This window comes from Lissotriton vulgaris, unplaced genomic scaffold (assembly GCF_964263255.1).
Source record: "Lissotriton vulgaris unplaced genomic scaffold, aLisVul1.2 SCAFFOLD_228, whole genome shotgun sequence".
Classification (NCBI taxonomy): Eukaryota; Metazoa; Chordata; class Amphibia; order Caudata; family Salamandridae; genus Lissotriton; species Lissotriton vulgaris.
Genome location: NW_028252959.1, coordinates 1,334,853 through 1,353,685, shown reverse-complemented (window position 1 = coordinate 1,353,685; position 18,833 = coordinate 1,334,853). Strand labels below are relative to the sequence as shown.

At 48.2% G+C, this 18,833-nt stretch overlaps 1 protein-coding gene across 2 annotated transcripts in view; it reads right to left on the bottom strand.

Moving 5' to 3' along the window:
• LOC147661202 (serine/threonine-protein kinase Nek1-like) overlaps positions 1-18,833 on the bottom strand; it is a 1,124,062-nt gene that overhangs the window by 397,988 nt on the left and 707,241 nt on the right. For both annotated transcript variants that reach the window (XM_086951243.1, XM_086951242.1), the window contains one exon: positions 4,809-4,979. In XM_086951243.1, coding sequence (XP_086807369.1) covers positions 4,809-4,979 — 171 coding nt within the window. The remainder of the gene's footprint in view (positions 1-4,808; positions 4,980-18,833) is intronic.

Here is an 18,833-nt window from a genome sequence, read left to right as displayed (position 1 = left end):
ATGGTGGTGGATGTGGTGGATGTGGCGGTGGATGTCATGGTGGATGTGGAGGTGATGGTGGATGTGGTGGTGGATGTGGTGGTGGTGGTGGATGGGGTGGTTTTGGTGGTGGATGTAGTGGTGGTGGGTGTGGTGGTGGTGGTGGATGCGGTGGTGGATGCGGTGGTGGATGTGATGTGGTGGTGGTGGTGGTGGTAGTGGTGGATGGGGTGGTGGTTGTAGTGGATGTGGTGGTGGATGTAGTGGTGGTGGGTGTGGTGGTGGTGGATGCGGTGGTGGTGGATGCGGTGGTGGTGGATGTCGTGGATGTGGTGGTGGTGGATGTCATGCCGGATGTGGAGGTGATGGTGGATGTGGTGGTGGTGGATGTGATGGTGGAAGTGGTGGATGTGATGGATGTGGTGGTGGATGCGGTGGTGGTGGATGTGGTGATGGTGGATGCAGTGTTGGTGGTGGATGCGGTGGTGGTGGGGGATGGGGTGGTGGTGTGGGATGGGGTGGTGGTGGGGGATGGGGTGGTGGATGTGGTGGTGGATGTAGTGGTGGTGGGTGTGGTGGTGGTGGTGGGTGTGGTGGTGGTGGGGGATGCGGTGGTGGTGGATGTGGTGGATGTGGTGGTGGTGGATGTGGTGGTGGTGGATGTCATGGTGGATGTGGAGGTGATGGTGGATGTGGTGGATGTGGAGGTGATGGTGGATGTGGTGGTGGTGGAGGTGATGGTGGATGTGGAGGTGGTAGTGGATGTGATGGTGGATGTGGTGGTGATGGTGGATGTGGTGGTGGATGCGGTGGATGTGGTGGTGGATGCGGTGGTGGTGGTGGATGCGGTGGTGGTGGTGGATGGGGTGGTGGTTGTGGTGGATGTGGTGGTGGTGGATGTGATGGTGGTGGATGTGGTGGATGTGGCGGTGGATGTCATGGTGGATGTGGAGGTGATGGTGGATGTGGTGGTGGTGGTGGATGGGGTGGTTTTGGTGGTGGATGTAGTGGTGGATGGGGTGGTTTTGGTGGTGGATGTAGTGGTGGTGGGTGTGGTGGCGGTGGTGGATGCGGTGGTGTTGGATGTGGTGGTGGTGGATGTGGCGGTGGATGTCATGGTGGATGTGGAGGTGATGGTGGATGTGGTGGTGGTGGTGGATGTGGTGGTGGATGTGGTGGTGGTGGTGGATGTGGTGGTGATGGTGGATGCGGTGGATGTGGTGATGGTGGATGCCGTGGTGGTGGTGGATGCAGTGGTGGTGGTGGATGGTGGATGGGGTGGTGGTTGTGGTGGATGTGGTGGTGGATGTAGTGGTGGTGGTGGTGGTGGATGTGGTGGTGGTGGATGTGGTGGTGGTGGATGTGGTGGTGGTGGAAGTGGTGGTGGATGTGGTGGTGGTGGATGTGGTGGTGGTGGATGCGGTGGTGGTGGATGCGGTGGTGGTGGATGCGGTGGTGGTGGATGCGGTGGTGGTGGATGCGGTGGTGGTGGAAGTGCTGGTGGATGTGGTGGTGGTGGTGGATGTGGCGGTGGTGGATGTGATGGTGGTGGATGTGGTGGTGGATGTGGCGGTGGATGTCATGGTGGATGTGGAGGTAATGGTGGATGTGGAGGTAATGGTGGATGTGGTGGTGGATGTGGTGGTGGATGTGGTGGTGGATGTGATGGTGGATGTGATGGTGGATGTGGTGGTGATGGTGGATGTGGTGGTGATGGTGGATGTGGTGGTGGATGCGGTGGATGTGGTGGATGCGGTGGTGGATGCGGTGGTGGTGGTAGTGGTGGATGGGGTGGTGGTTGTAGTGGATGTGGTGGTGGATGTAGTGGTGGTGGGTGTGGTGGTGGATGCGGTGGTGGTGGATGCGGTGGTGGTGGATGTCATGGTGGATGTGGAGGTGATGGTGGATGTGGTGGTGGTGAATGTCATGGTGGATGTGGAGGTGATGGTGGATGTGGTGGTGGTGGATGGGATGGTGGATGTGGTGGTAATGGTGGATGTGGTGGTGGATGCGGTGGTGGATGCGGTGGTGGTGGATGCGGTGGATGTGGTGATGGTGGATGCGGTGGATGTGGTGATGGTGGATGCGGTGGTGGTGGTGGATGGGGTGGTTGTGCATATTGTCTAGAAGCCTTGTATCAGCAGAGCTGGGCATTATTGACATAACAGCAGTGGCACACAGGTGGGTAACATGCACGTGACCTGGTGACCCTGGAGGCGTGAGTGGTAGGACATTGTTACACCCCTACAGTGTACGTCTGTGTGGTGTGTCCTGGTGCGTGTCTGTCCGTTTTCACGTGCATTTATTCTGGGAAGGTCTGTGTGTCTCTGTCAGTCTTTGTTAGAAAATGGTTGAAGGGACATCTGTTGTAGAAGTGTTTGTGTGTTTGCGACTGTTTCCATGTGAATGTGTGCCTGCGGGTGTTTATCATCATCTGTGGGAGTCTCTTTGCAAAACGACATGTATGTTCGTGTGTATGTGTGCTCGCACATGCCTGTGTTAATGTGAATGTGCATGCTATTGTGTGTAGTGTGTGTGTCTATTTGCGTGCGATTGTGTTTCTCTGTATGTGTCTGTGCGCGCGCTTTTGCACCATTGTGTGCGTGTCCGTGGGCGTGTGTGTGTTGAGCTAAAAAACGGTTTCCAGTCTCAATTTATCTAAAAATGGCCGAGATTCGACTGGCTGCAGTGAACCCCGAGGCGTTCACATTTAAAGCACACTTTAGCAAAGCATTCGAAGGCCAGTTCACTTTGCGAAAAGCCAGCGTATTATGTAATTTTACCACCCTCGATTTATAAATCCCCGATACCTGCCAGAGCAAACACACAAACCGGACCTCGCATCATGTGTGCGTCTTGTGTAATTGTACACATGACAATTCACAGTGATCAATATCGACAGATTTGGAAAAACACTGCATTTTTGTTCTTGAAAAAGAAAACTAAAAAAAACTTTCTAATTCAGCACAAAGCTTTGAAACACCGCGGAGCCGAGGAATTCATGGCTCGCGCGCAAAAATATTCCAGCTGGAACCTTTCAAAAAAAGGCCGGGCCGAGATGAAAAGCGCATTGTCCTGAGTTGTAACGTTGCAGCTTTGCTTTGTTTTTTACTATAAATCGCAGGTAATGGCTTGCTGTGCACACGGTACACACTAGAACGAGTGTTCCCCTGGAGTGTAAAATAAATATGTGTACACTTTTCGCAAATATCCGTCCCGTTTGTCCAAATAAAGCCCGCTATTCGGGTGTATTTTGGGCAAAAGGCCGTTTCCTGGACACAGTCTGCAGACGTCTTCCAACAATAGCCCCTTTGCTTTAAAAGAAGACGATGACAGACGCGGGGCTCCCGGACACTTGAGGGCATTGCTGTGGGGAGGGGGGAGGAGAAATGCGACATGGCGGGCAGGGGAGGGGGCGGAGCGGGGAGAGGGTGTGAAGCAGCAGGGGCCTTTGAAGTGAAGCTAAGCTTCACTTCAAAGGTGTGGGAGGAGTGCGGCTGAGGGAACAGACGGCGATTTGATGATGTGCACGCGCATTTTAGGTCAATGCGCTTGCGCATTGACCTAAAAGCCACGGGCACAGCACCAAATCGCCCAGTTAGGTAAAGTCTGCTTAAGACGCTATAGTCTCGCTCTGCTCAATGCGCTTGCGCATCGAGAGGCGAGACCTAAAAAGCCTGCATGAGAGGCAGGGGCAATTCGCTCAGACTTTGACCAGCATTTAAATATATTTAGAATACGTTTTACAAATACCTTATTGATCATAAATAACAAGGAAAACTAACCAGATGGATTTCAAAACATTCATGTACCCTTCTTATAAAACTGATGACAGCTGAACCAAGCCATGTAGTTGCAAACTTTACTGATCTCATACAAACATTAAAGGCTGATAAAAGAAATCCCATCCACGGCTCAACATTTGTTTTCAGACAGTTTCTGGAAATTCAATGAGGACCCACTGCCCAATTATTATAAAGGGATGACGTAGTATTTCTATCTTCATCTAGGTTATTGGAGTATCCAGACTGCAGCCTACAATATCAGGGATAACCATAACAGCGCCTAGAACTCTAGCACAAGCTTAAACAACCGAACCACTCACTTTCAAGGGTGCTAGGACTACCCCAATAGTAATAAAACTAACTCTTTATTGCCAGAATGCTTGGAGATTCCCCCTTTTTATGGATTTCAGCATATTGCTCCAATGTCTTAAGGCAAAGCAGCTGGTTTTGAATCTAATATAAATTCTCCTTTCCTTCTTTGCTTCTCTAAGCCATTGGCCAAACCTACAAAAAAACAGTTGACAGTATCCAGTAAATGGCTTCCAAATTCAGATATGTTGGGCTCATAGTAACAAATTAAGGCAAAAACAGTAAAAATATTGCTTGAGAAAATGGTCATTCTATTTGATTTGCCTACAACGGAAAAATGTAAATTTATAGCTGAAGTAAGTGGAATGCAAAAAGATGTTTTTGATGGGAGATTAATCCCTTCTAAAACACCCAACACAACCAAAGTTTCACAGAGAAAGGCTTTCAGAAATGTAGAATCACCTCAAGTAAGTAAATCATTCTAGAGATTTGAAATTGACAGACCTAGTGACTACAAATCTATAAAATACATGGGTTTACCGAGATCTTCATAAATATCTCCATAAATATGTGCTGAAATAGTCAAAAACAAATATTATTTTATCGTAGTATTTGCCGACTAGTAGCTCAAAATGTATTGGTTTGTCACCCACCCACGAAACATTTCTCCAAAAGAAACACATATGTTTAAGGAAACACAATTTTCTGATGTAAGCCAAATGAACAGTTTCATACCTTCTGAATTAATTTCTAGTTTAGTAGGCACAGATGTTGTTAGATGAGGTTTTATGCTCACGTGGGTTTCTCTATCCATTCCTGCTGTGGGTATTTCCTGATTAGGAGAAACTTTAACTTCAATTTCTTCTTCACTTTGTAAAGGTTTTGCACTTTCACCTTCATGAACTTCTGCAATAAACAAATGGATATCTTTCTCTTAGTGCTACGAGTTATTGTGCTGCAGTTTAGATCCAATAGACAGCAAGCTTCAGAAAACATAACAGAAACTCTTATTAATCAGTCGGCTAATTTTCTTGTACACCCCCGCTTGATCGCCTGCTTTTCATTCACTTACCAATATCTGCTTTTGTTATAGCTGAATCACATCCTCAGATACTTTTTCTAGTAGTCAAAATTATACTTCAGCCCCTTCTGGAGCATCTCTATTTCTATGAACAATACTACATGAGTGTACAATATCAAGCCCTTCAGGTGTTTGATATATCTCTTACTCCGGCCACTCCGTCAAATTATGATCCATTATTTGACTCTTTATACCTTACATTATTTTCATGAGCTTCATCTAGAATTCATGGTACGCGTCCTGTTTCAAACAGAACACAAAAACATGTATGCCTGCTTATTAATAAGCAATGTGTTTCACACAAAGGTCATCCTCTCACATAGGCATGGCTGACAAAACTCCTGTTCCCATGTTCAATAACTACACCTTAGTTTACGCATAGGACCTGATTACAAATATCCATTGCTGGATGAGACAAGTATTGCCTATTCAGGCTTTTCAGGGGATAACAAGTTTATTTTGGTGATTACAGCACTAACGTTTGCATGTCCCAATAAATCTAGTGCCTGTTCCCCTTTTTATAATGTTGCAGGTTTTATCTGCCAAAGTTTAATAATTACGAGGTGTGAAAAACATTGTGACAACTCATTATTACTATCTTTGCACAAACAGGGGTATGCGCAGGGATGGAAATGAAAATAGCCAGTTGTAATCAGGCTGGATTTTATCATCGGGAGGACCACACACATTCCCTAACCTACTCTTGCTCATTCCACTAACATCGAGGCCGCTCTATTTAGTTTGTACTTCTTTAACCATCCCTTTGGGTTCAAATTCTACATCACCCATACAACCTTTAAAAAAAAACTTGACAATATTTACAAAGGTGTTCTTAACACATTTATCTATTTTCCCTAATCAATACATTATCCAATAAACTATATACACCAGAAGTATTCAAACCTGGCCACCAATGCATATCTATCTACACTAAAGATACACCAGAACTGAATTGTGACAATGATTTAAAAACAGCCCCTGATATGAATCCTTCAACTACAGCCATATGTAATCACTGGTAAAACATTGGTATCTCCTTTGGGAAACAGTGATGATTGCCCTGTCTAAGAAAGACAACAAATCCTGGAAGTTACTGTTGTCACCATCATTCAAGCAATCAAACAACATTTGTAGAGAGCAACACTGTCACCCTTAGGGGTATCTGGATGCTGTGTCTCTGTCGAAGAGCTAGGTCTTGAGTCTCTTTCTGAAGTCTGCCAGTGAGGGGGTTGTATGGAGCTGGAAGGGAAGGTCGTTCCAGGTCTTGGCAGGAATGTATGCGAAGGAGCTGCCACCGCTGTGGCTGCGAAGTATGCAGGAGGTGTGTGCGAGGACGAGTGAAGAGGATCGCAGGTGTCTAGAAGATTGGTGGAAGTTCAGCCGGTGGTTGATGTAAGCAGGTCCTACGTCGTGAAGGGCTTTGCACAGCGTGCGCGAGGATCTTCAAATGGCATCTTCTCTGGATGGGGAGCCACGGGAGGTCTCTCAGGTGGGGGGCGATTTGGGTACGTTTGGGGAGGTCATGAATGAATCTGGCTGCAGCGTTCTGAGGAGCAAGTGGAGATGCTGGCGTAGAGGACGGTGCCAAAGTTGAGGCAGAGTGACGGGTTTTATGGTGTTGGTTGGGATCCATCTGAAGACTCTGCGGAGCATGCAAAGAGTGTGGAAGTAGGAAGAGGTGATTGCGTTGACTTGTCACTTCATGGTCAGTAGGCTGTCGAGGATGAAGATGAGGTTATGTGTATGGTCTGTCAGTGTGGGTGTAGGTCTGAGTTCTGTGGACCACCAGCAGTGGTCCAATGCAGAGGCGTTTTTCCTGAAGATCAGTACTTCATTTTTGTTGGAGTTGAGTTGGAGGCAGTTGTGTCTCACCCATTTGGCTATGTTGGTCATGGCGTTGCAGAAGTTGGTTTTGGCATTGAAGGGATCCTCAGTGAGTGAGTGAGAGGATCAGTTGTGTCGCCTGGGTAGGATATTATGTGAGTCAGTGGGATCTGATGACGTCTGCAAGGGGGGTCGTGTACCTGGGGACAGGGTGGGGCTAAGGGATAACCTTTGTGGTATGCCGCATATGTCGTCTTTGGGTGCGGAGACGAAGGGAGGCAGTCAGATGCCAAGTGTGCGACCTGTATGGAAGGAGGCAATCCAATTGAGGGATTCTTGCTGTATGCCTATGTTGTAGAGTCTGTTGATGAGGGTGTTGTGGGAGACGGTGTTGAAAGTCGCAGAGAAGCCGAGTAGCATCAGAGCCCCAGTTTCTCCATGGTCGAGGCGTGTTCTGATGTCGTCTGTGGCGTCAATCAGCGCAGTCCTAGTGCTCAGAATCCTGATTGTGAGGGGTTCAGTAAGTGGCTTTGTTCCTGGAATTCGGTGAGCTGTTGGTTGATGGGTTTCTCGAGAACTTTAGCTAGGTAGGGGAGCAGGGAGATAGGGTGACATTTTTGAGATCGCTGAGGTCGACGAAGGCCTTCTTTAGGAGAGGTCCAACGTCTGCATGTTTCCATCTGTCTGTAAAGGTTGCTGTGGAGATGGAAGTGTTGAGGTTGCTGGTGAGTTGGGGGCTGATTGGGTTTATTGCGAGGTTGTAGAGGTGGTAGGGGCAGGGAGTCGGTGGGTGCCCCGGAGTGGATGAAAGACATGATGGCTGAGGTGGTCCGGCCGGTGTCTACTCCTTAATATGGCCCTTACATCCCAAATTTTAACATTTATCTTCATAAGGGCTCCATTACTCCTAGTTCATAGGCTACATGAGTTGAAGATAAAACCAAAACTGGGATCTGAAACATCTAGGGCCTGGAGGTCAATGATAAACCTTGCAGACATAAGTGTGACAAGAAATGCTTTCTCCCACAATAGCACATGTAAGGTCATTTCAATTTGCACTGATTGTGCAGGAGACTGGCAATGACACAGTTCAAACACCACCTTAGCATTAAGCTTCTAATCAGAGAAAATAAGCAAAGCGGGTGTTTCAGAGGGAAAACAAATTTAGATTTTCAGGCACCTGTAGAAGGACATTCTATTGTACATAGGAGAGGTTTAGGGAATTGAACCTATTTGTCAAGGTCCAATTGAAGAACTTAAGGCACTTGTTCAATTATTGGAACCTAGCGGTGATGGATGTAGTGCTGACTTTCCAATTACCCAACATAATATTCAGGTTATCTGAGAAAGGGCTTACATGAGTGAGATTGCAAACCACTGAAGAAGTGTAGGAGGTCAGAGACTCATCCCTGACAAGGCTAAGTTGAAGCCACTAGAATAAAAGTTGACTTCACCAATCAAGTCAGTGGCTAGTTAAGAAGGAAAATCCAATATGACCATGGTCCACAACCTCTACCATTTAGTATGGAAAATTGCCGCATTTTCATATAAAAACCTGTCACAAATAGATCTTTGTGAGATTAACCCCATGCCTTAAAGATCAAGTCCATGAATGCCTAATTTAGTGCATGTGGTTTCCTTTGTGTTTCTGCTCTGCTCTCAAAATATACTGCTGGTAATGGCAGGTAAACAGAGAAGAATTTCTTGAAAATGGGCAAGTGTAACAAGTAGATGGAAAAATAGAGGGAAATGACCACTCCCCCTAATTTATATACATATGAGGGTAGAAAAACTCATGTACATCACCTCCACTGAATTACATGACCAATGGACAAAGACTTACAAGCCTGGTAAGATCTGCCTCATGCAGTGATAATTCAAGATCCCTTGTATAATCACTGCATGAGACAGAGCTCCTAAATGTAAACTTAGGAGAACTGGTATGTCCATGTTCCGCGGTCTTAATAAACTGAACTTTCAGCCTTATAGCATGTTGTGGGCATGGCTTCACTACCGTAGGCCATATTTGGACTCAGTGTGCAACAACACACCCTAGTGTTCTTCTAATTGAAGCTTGAAGGAGCACATATCTAGTCGGGCATGAGGCAACATCCTGATGCATGAAGTCTGCAGTTCCAGGAGCCTTTCACTGAGCTGTGCTTGAAGAAACTGACCCACAGTAACATTTACTGCAAATACACTGTGTTAGACCAGACAGATTATTGGTAGTCCTTCCTCCCAAAGGTTTGCCTACCTTCTCCACTTTTCTGGCCTTATTTTGGCTGGCTTTAGGACTCTGAATACTTTACCACTACTAACCAGTGCTAAAGTGCCTGTGCTCTCTCCCCTAAATATGGTAATATTGGCTCATCCCCAATTGGTGCATTTCATTTACTGATAAGTCCCTAGTAAAGTGCACTCCACGTGCCCAGATCCTGTAAATTAAGTGTCACCTATACAGGTACCACCTTGGCGCGCGGAAGTCAGCTACTTTTCCATGACTTTCCACGCCAGAAGCACAAAGCCATGAAGTTTAATGACATTGGATTGTTGGAAAACTAGGGCCCTGAAAGGGACCAGTGCTGACCTAGAAACCTGTCTGCATTGCGGGGAGGATGGGTGGGTTGGTAAGGAATCTGCGGCTAGATCATGTCTCTACCAGATAAGGCATCACTGAAGTTAAGTAACTTGTCCATCTGTTAGAACCCCAAGCAATACCATCCCCGAGGGATGGACTGCAGACAAGGTCAGACTAGTAAATCCTGCAGTAATGAACGGGCAAAACGGCTGTCCCTACGGACTTGCCTGTCTAGGCAGCAATGTTTGGTAAACGTGTGCAGGAATTCCCACGTAACTTCCTGACAGATGTCCAGGACTAGGACTCCACAAGCTAACGCAGAGGTAGCAGCCTTAGCTCTTGGGGAATGAGCCCTTAAGCCTTCGGGAGTCAGTTTATATACCAGAGCAAAACAAATCTTGATGCAGAGGATGACCTTTCAGGGGATGCCTTCTTCACTCCAACGTACCCCACAAAGAGTTTGTTGTTCACCAGGAACTCTTTTGTGTGGTCTAGGTAGATAGACAATTTTCTTTTTGGGTCCAGATGGTGGAGTCGCTCCTCTTCTTTAGCGGGATGAGGAGGAGAGCAGAAATGGGCAAGGTGACACTGACCCACATGAAAAGGTGTAACCACTTTCGGAAGTAAAAAGGCCCTAGTGTGAAGCCCCAGTGTGAAATTAAACAAAAGTAAGGAACTCAGTTGTAGCTGTATCCAAGTTGAAGGTTTATTCTTGGAAAGACGTTACAGGTGTAGATACAGAAAAAACAGCATAATAAGTAGAATCAGTATAGTTAGCCCCACCGGGTGCAGCATCACTGCTGCCCAGCCTTTAAACAGCAACTGCCAGATAGACTCAAACATACAAAAAAGGAACATTCCATGACATCCCTGAGACTGGCTGAGCAGCAGAGTACAGGACACAAAGAAAGGATAGATTAGAGAAGAAAGCAAGATACCACACCAAGCTTGGCAGCGAATAGTGTTAAGAAGGGAGGCTTGGATGATAAAGCCCGCAGCTCACTCACCCTTCTTGAAGATGTATTTACCACTAAAAAGGCTGTTGTGATTGTGAGCAGCAGGACGAGGCAATTATGCAATAGTTCGAAAAGAGCACACATGAGGAAGGTGAGAACCAAATTAAGTTCCCACTGAGGCCTAATAAAAGGGACAGGTGGGAGCATATGTACAAGGCTGTAGGAAAGTAGGATCTGTTTAATGGTTACCCCCCTTTTTTACTGGTGTCAGTGTCTCAGCAACCCAGGTGGTGGTTCTGCAACTCCCTCGAGGCCTGACCAGTGTTCTCTGCAATTTTGATGCCAGTATCCACCACGGTACCACTTGAACCGGACCCCTGTGAACCGCGTCAACTTGTCATTGCCAAGGCTTGTTGGCTCTGCACACCAGAGATCTTCGGGCTACAAGAAACATCTCATCCTGCCAAGATCATACTCATCACTACATCCTATGCACTGTGAGTCTTCATCTTTGGTGAGCTGTTGAGGTCCTTGTGCGACTCCTGTGCCTTTGGACTGCAGGTCCTCTCGAGGTTCTTCTCCTGCTTCGGTAGGCTACCCTGGAGCTCAGGGCCTGCTCGGATTCTCATGCTTGTGGTGAGTCACTTGGACCTTGCTGGTCCCAATGTTCCTCCTTCTTCCCTTTTCCACGCCTGTTGCAGCTTCCAAGGTTTGTTGGTGCTTCCGCCGGACACTGACCCCCTGGTTCTCGACTTCTGACGTGGGACAGCTCGTGCACTGCTTCTAGGCTTCCTCAGCTTCGCCTGGTCCTCACAGCTGCAGTGACAAGGTCACAGTCGTCACTCATGCATCTTCTAACACTGGTGGGCATTGCTTTTCCGTGCCTCCTTGTCACCTCCGAGTGGCATAGACTCTGTCCCCTCCACTAGCTGGGTCTTCTCTTAAAGAATCCACAATTGGATTCCAACAGACTCTTGCACAGTCTTCACAGTGACATCTTTGCTGAAGTCCTCCATTGTGGTCTACGGCAGTTTCGGACGTTCCTTCACACCTATGCTCCTGGCTTCCCTGGTGTAGGTTTTCTGGTTCCTGGGGTATCCATGGGTGGGGTGACTGTCCAACCTTCCATCTTCCATGGGGTTTCTTCCTGGTACACTGGGAAGGGTCCTTCTTCAAAACTGCAACCGCGACTTTCCCAATCAATCAATCAATCAAACATTTGTAGAGCGCGCTACATACCTGTGAGGGTCTCAAGGCGCTGTGGGTAAGGGGGGCAGCTACTGATCAAAAAGCCAGGTCTTGAGATGTCTTCTGAAGGCCAGCAGGTCCTGGGTCTGCCAGGTCTTGGCGGCGAGGTAGGAGAAGGATCTGCCACCGGCAGTGGTTTTCCTGATGCGTGGAACTGTGCCGAGGGCGAGGTTGGCTGAGCGGAGGCTGCGGGTGGGGGTGTAGAAGCTGAGTCGACCGTTGAGGTATGCTGGTCCGGCGTTGAGTAGTGCTTTGTGTGCGTGGATGAGGAGTTTGAAGGTGATCCTCTTGTTTACGGGGAGCCAATGCAGGTCTCTCAGGTGGGGTGTGATGAGGCTGCGTCGGGAGGGGACGTCGAGGACCAGTAGTGCCGAGGCGTTCTGGATGTGTTGCAGCCGTCTCAGGAGCTTGGTTGTTGTTCCTGCGTAGAGGGCGTTCCCGTAGTCCCGTCTGCTGGTGACGAGGGCCTGGGTGACGGTTTTTCTTGTGTCGGAGGGGATCCACTTGAAGATCCTGTGGAGCATTCTGAGGGTGTTGAAGCAGGAGGCGGAGACTGCGTTGACCTGCTTGGTCATGAGAGGGCGGAGTCGAGGATGACCCCCAGGTTGCGTGCGTGGTCGGTGGGTGCTGGGGCTGTTCCTAGCGATGTTGGCCACCAGGAGTCGTCCCAGGCTGAGGGGGTGGAGCAGAGGATGAGGACCTCTGCCTTGTCTGAATTCAGCTTCAACCTGCTGTCCTTCATCCATTCGGCAACGCCCTTCATTCCTCTGTGGAGGTTGGCTTTGGTGGTATGGGGGTCTTCGGTGAGGGAGATAATCAGCTGGGTGTCGTCGGCGTAGGAGATGATGTTGAGGCTATGCTGTCCGGCGACGTGGGCGAGTGGTGCAGTTGACTTCTATTAAGTGTGAAGCTGTGTTTCCACTTTGCACACAGCCTCTGAATGGTTCCATGTGTCTCCAGGTATTCTGAGTCTCCTGGTCCAAGTCCCGACTTTGGTCGCAGTTCGCATTCAACATTTTCAGTAAATGGTTTTGTATCCCCCTGGAGACCATTGTGTATTGTGCTTACTTACATATTTGCTATTGAAGTATTGTTGTGTATTTGTGTTGATATCTCCGGGTAGGAGATATGCCAATGTGTTAGTGAGTGTTGTGTAATAGATATATTTTTATATCTAAACTGTGTGGTTTAATTTTCGTTCAACTTACACTACATGATTAGGGGCCAGATGTAGGTAGGCATTTACCGGTCGGTAACGGCCGAATTCGGCCGTTACCGACCGGTAAATGCAATTTGAGATGTAGGGCCCTGTATTTTACAGAATCGGTAAATTTACCGATCGGTAAATTTACCGATTCTGTAAAATACCGAATCGGTATTTTTTCCGATTCGGTAAAATTGATATGTAGGTGGGACTCTTCTGAGTCCCACAAGCATTACAGAATCGGTATTTTACCATCAAATATTATTTGATGGTAAAATACCGATTCTGGTGTGCATGCACATGTGTGCATGCACACCTGTGCCATATGACAGGCAGACCTGCCCTTAGGGCAGGTATGCCTGCCACATGGCCCCTGAAGCTTTTTTGGGGGTGCTAGAGGGTGTCAAAGTGACACCCCCTGCACCCTTGTCAGAATCGGTATTTACCGATTCGGTAAATACCGACCGGTAATGCCCCATTCATTCCTATGGGCTTCAAAGCCCATAGGAATGAATGGGGCATTACCGGTCGGTATTTACCGAATCGGTAAATACCGAATTTTACCGATTCGGTAAAAGGGAACATCTGGATTCCCTACATACCAACCCCTCACATTTACCGAATCTTAATTACCGAATCGGTAAAATTCGGTAATTTTCGGTAATTAAGATTCGGTAAATGTTACTTACCTACATCTGGCCCTAGATCTGGTAGAACAAGCTGCTTTACACTCTCCACAGCTAACACTTAGAGAGCTTAATAAGGTTGTCTAAGGCACTAAAATCACCAAAAGGGTTGTCTGGATTAGTGCAAGGTGCTTCACTTTAATAAGTGTGCACCATATACTAAGACAGCCTCCTACAAAGGTATTTCAGGACTCTATGTACACTGGGTGATTTAAATAAGGAGGGTTGGTCTGGCAGCCTCGGAAAGGCAGACAAAGCTGAAAGATACCCTTTCAGGGTGCCAGGAGCAAAGCCCTGCTGGGCAAGGGTTAACATTAAAAGCAACACATCAGAAAAGGGAAGCAGACAGAAGATAAATAGACTTTTCTGTACAATATGATACAAATTTGTTCCCCCAGCAGTATACTGTCTTGGTGGAGGGACTCTTGACCACTAAGATAACACTGCAGAGTTCGGGAGGAATGTTGAAAGTTGTCAACTGTTGCTGCTAAATCTCCACACACAAAGGCTTAAAGTTGACAGGTTCAGATGAAGGACCCTTACTTGCTGCGGCGACAGAAGATCCTTCAGAAGGGGCAGCCTGACCGGAGGATCAATGCTCATCTGCAGAAGCTCGGGATACCAGACTCTCTGTGCCCAATATGGAGCCACAAGGATGACTTGGGCCCAGTTGCTCCTGAATTTCTAGATAACTCTGGGCAGGAGTGGTTTGGGCAGAAAGGCCTGCAGGAGGCCTGAGCTCCACTCAACACTAAAAGCATCTCAGAGCGAGAGCCGGCTTGTAACTTCAGCGCACAAAGCTGCTGACATTGAGCTTTCTCAGAAGAGGCAAACTGATCTAACCAAGGTTCTCCCGACTGTTGAAAGACCTTGCACCACCTACGGATGGAGATGCCAATCGTGGTCCACTAGGTATCGATGGCGGAGTTTGCCTGCTCTAGCATTCAGAAAGCCTGCCAGGGATATACCCTGGTGTTCCAGCCAAGTCCAGAGACACAGAGCCTCTTGACTAAGAGTCCATGACCCTACTCATCCCTGTTTTATCCACTACCATTACTAGTGGTGTCAGATGAATACTTGTACTTGCCTCCACTTGATGGAAGGATTGAAGGCTTTTAATGTCAGCAGGTTGATGTAGAGTAAGGCTGCCGCAGGAGACCAGAGTCCTCTGATCTCCACCTCTCCCAAGTGTCCGCCCCAAGTCAGGAGTGACGTATGTGTCACTACTATGAGATCTGGTTGGGGAAGGGAGAGGGGTCTGCCTCTGACAAAAACGTGACTCATCAGCCACAGCTACAAATCCTGTGAAGGTCCCTCTGCGATCTTGACCATGTTTCTGAGGTTCCCCTGCATATGCCTCTGGCATGTGTAACTAGCAGGATGCAGGAGGTCATAGGGCCAAGCAACCTCAGAGTCATTCTCACTGAAATCCAGGATAGAGGATGGAACATTGGTATCATAGCCTGAATATCCTAAATTCGCCACTCGGGAGAATAGACCAGAAACTGTGCTATGTCCAGAATAGCTCAGATGACAGGAAGCATCTGAAAAGCAATCAGGTGTGATGTCGGCACTTTGATAGTAAATACCAGGGAGCGCAGGAGGTCCGCGTAGTCTGATGATGGGAGACAACAGCCATGGGCAAGCCCGCATTTAACAGCCAGTCGTCGAGATAGGGGGAAGACTGACAAATCTGATCGGCAGAGATGAGCTGTGACCACACCATCACCTTGGTGAATACCCGAGGGGCGCTGGAAAGGCCAAAGGGGAACTCGATGAACTGAAAATGCTTGTGGTCTACCATAAAACGCAGGTAGCGTCAATGAGCAGGCAGGACGGGAATATGGAAATAGGCATCCTGCAAGTACAGCGCCACCATCCAGTCTCCCGGGTCCAGGGCACACAGGACCTGAACTATTGTGAGCATCTTGAACTTTTGAGAAGGAAGTTGAGGGCTCATAGATCTAGGATAGGACTAAGGCCCTTGTCCTTTTCTAGGACCAGCGGGAATAAGCACCACACCCTGCTTCTGGCGCCGAAACGCTCTCTATGGCTCCCTTGGCCAACAGAGTCATGACTTCCTCTTGAAGCATGATCCTCCATCAGCCGGTCTTAAGATGGAGGTATGGAGCGAGAGGTAGTCTTAAAGGGGAGGGCGTAGCCCCTTCGGATTATATGGAGGATCCAGATGTCCGACATGATATCTAGCCAGAAGTGGAGGTGATGGCGGATCCTGCCACCAACTGCCCGCCCATGATCTTGAAGGGCAAGACTATGGGGGTTTGGAGGTTGAGGCTGTGGGGGGTGTGGGAGGTGGGGGTGGGAGGGAATGACCCGACCTCTGGCTGCCCGACCCATGGGGTGGAAATGAGTTGCACCCTGGGCCTATGGCAAACTTTGCTGCGTCTTCACTGACCTGGGCCTCCTCAGGAACCTGTGGCAGCAAAAGTCCAACAGTTTCCCACAGGGAGTGGTAATAATGGCCCGATAAGCATGCAGTGTTTACCGACTGCAATGCAACATTGGTATAAAAGTTCTTACCCCCAACTATCCAGCCTCTTGGATTCCCTGTCCGGGGGAGCAGAAGGGAATGCACCATGGAAGGTAGAGGTTTGGACCACAAAGCTGTCTTGGGGAGGGTGGGTAGTGAAGAATCTTGGGTCCCGCAGGGCAATGGCGGCAGGCGAATTTCCTATTCACAGGAGCCCCTATGCTCGGTTTGGACCAGGTAGCCAGTAGGGCATCTGTAAGGGCCTCATTGAAGGGTAGCAAGGGTTCTGAAGAGGAGACATCTAGCTGTAAGACCTCTGTCAAGATATTAGCCTTGACCACCACCAAAGGGAGCTGAAGGTCCAGGACCTCAGCCGCCCTTCGCAACACCATAGCAAATGATGCTCCGTCTTCTGTAGCCATGGTAGGGGGAGAAAGAATGTCAGAATCTGGAGAGGTGTCCAATCCACTGGCCTCACCCAACTCCTCACACCAGTCCATTTCATGTTAAGGCTGGACTTCTAAAGGGTCCAGCGACCCCTCCCAATCTTCTTCCTCTCCTAGCCCTTCGGAATAGGGCTCAGAGAATGGCCTAGGACCTGGGGTCTGTCAACGCCTCTATCAGTCAACACAGTACCAGCTACGGGTCATCAGAATGGGGCTGGCTCCGCTGGGGGTCATTAGCGGCGCCAGGAGCATTGGCGTCGGGACCGGTCGTAATCGCACAACCGATGCCTGACCGGATTCATGGGGGGAGGCGCTGGGGCTGGAGCCGCCGGCACAGACACTGATGGAGCACGTGCTGAGCATACAGGGTTCTTAGACATACCAGTAGTGTCAGGCCGCCCAAATATGAGGCATATGACATCATAAAATTCTTTAAGATGGGCAGGAAACGTTCCGATTCCCGGAAGGCGGAGAAGCGTAGAGCCAACTCAGGCACAGCTTCAGAAGAATGAGGCCAGGAATGCTGAGGCTCCTCCGCCACGTCAGCTGAATGAAGGTGAGAAGTCTAAGCACGCTTCAACTTCTTGTGTTTCTTATGCCTCTTACCAGACCTACCCGACGACTGAGTGGGAGGACAAGGACTTGGAACTCCCAGAGCGTTGCCCAGACCTTCCTCTCAACTGTGACTGAGAACAAGACTTCTCAGGAGTTGTTTGATGCAGTGCAAAGTGCCAGGCTTCCAGTAATACTAGGGACCGCTACCTCAAAGCTTTTGGAGCCATGGCCCGGCAGTATGAGCACAGCTTCAAGTAACAGAGGTAAACCAGGTGCGATCCATCACAGACATGACGCGTTGACAGGCACCGAACAGTTGAGTCCAGAAGTCTTCCTGGACATGATGGAAAAAAATCTACACACCAAAAAAGGGGTCAACAAATCATTTTAAAAAATCCTGTCAAAAAGTGACAGACGGTATCTCTCTTCATGGATCAGCGCTTGGCTGGCATGGAAAGAACAGAACTGACGTCAGCGTACTGAGGTGGTGCCTATATAGGTAATGTGGATGTCACTACAGCGCACACTACGTTACGCTGAGCCAACTGGCACGACCTGCCAGCGCACAGGGGTATTGCTCGAAGAAAAATCTTCCAGATTAAGTCTGAGGCCTGGAAAATCCAAAGGTAAGAAATCTGTGGATAGATGTCTCTATCAGATATGGGGAATTCAGTGGGGGATCAGTGGGGACAATGCTGTCTACTTATAGTAAAATTTTCAGATATTCCCACACTCAAACGTGTTCTCGCTCGCTAAGAATACAAGTGATAATTTTACGCCCCACCACTTTAACACCTCACCAGGTGCATTGGTCAAGATTGGAAGTACAATATCATATAAAGAGGACTAAAGCAGACTGCCTGCTCTCTCCCAAACGTGAAGCAAAGCAGACTCTGGGCTTTGTTTCTGAGATTAACGAGATGGTGGGTATGTGTCAACAGATAAACTATGTAGATTCCACCACATTTTGCTGAACTGCATGTGGTGGGAAACGCAATCTGCCACAAGAAAATAATATTTGAAGGAGACAACCTTACCTGGCTTGCAGCAGGTTTCTAAGGGATGGCCCTACCATATGTGCTTGAAGCCCTCAAAGCCCTAATAAATGAGATACTCTCCGGGGCAACCAATACTTTTAACGATAAACAAAGCATATGCAGTTCATAAGCAAGCTGGATAAGGACCCCACTCTCTGGCAACACAAGCAGTAAACTATTCGCTAAAATACAGGCAGCAAGAGGGAAAACACTGTGACCAGATCTTACACACAATCAGTCAGCCAAGGGTAACATTACAAATTTATTACACATCCTAGACATAGCTAAGAGAGGTAAGAAAAAAGCAATACTCCTGACACTAGATGCCGAAAAGGCATTTGACAGGATAGAATAAACTTTCATGGCTAATGTTCTGTGAGAAATGGGCTTTGGATACCTATAAATTGGAGTGCTGGGAGCACAGATTAAGGTTAATGGCCAGCTCAAGAAAATAGCGCAATTAGGATAGTCCTAACACAAGAGTGTCTTATGTCTCTCATATTATCTATCATGGTCGTTGAGCCCTTGTTCCAAAGAAATAACAATACGCAGGAGGTGAAATTGGGTACTCTAATTATTAAACCTCAGCTTTCATGGATAATCTAATTTTCACGCTTATCAAACCCCAGACATCAATGCCATCCCTCTTGAATG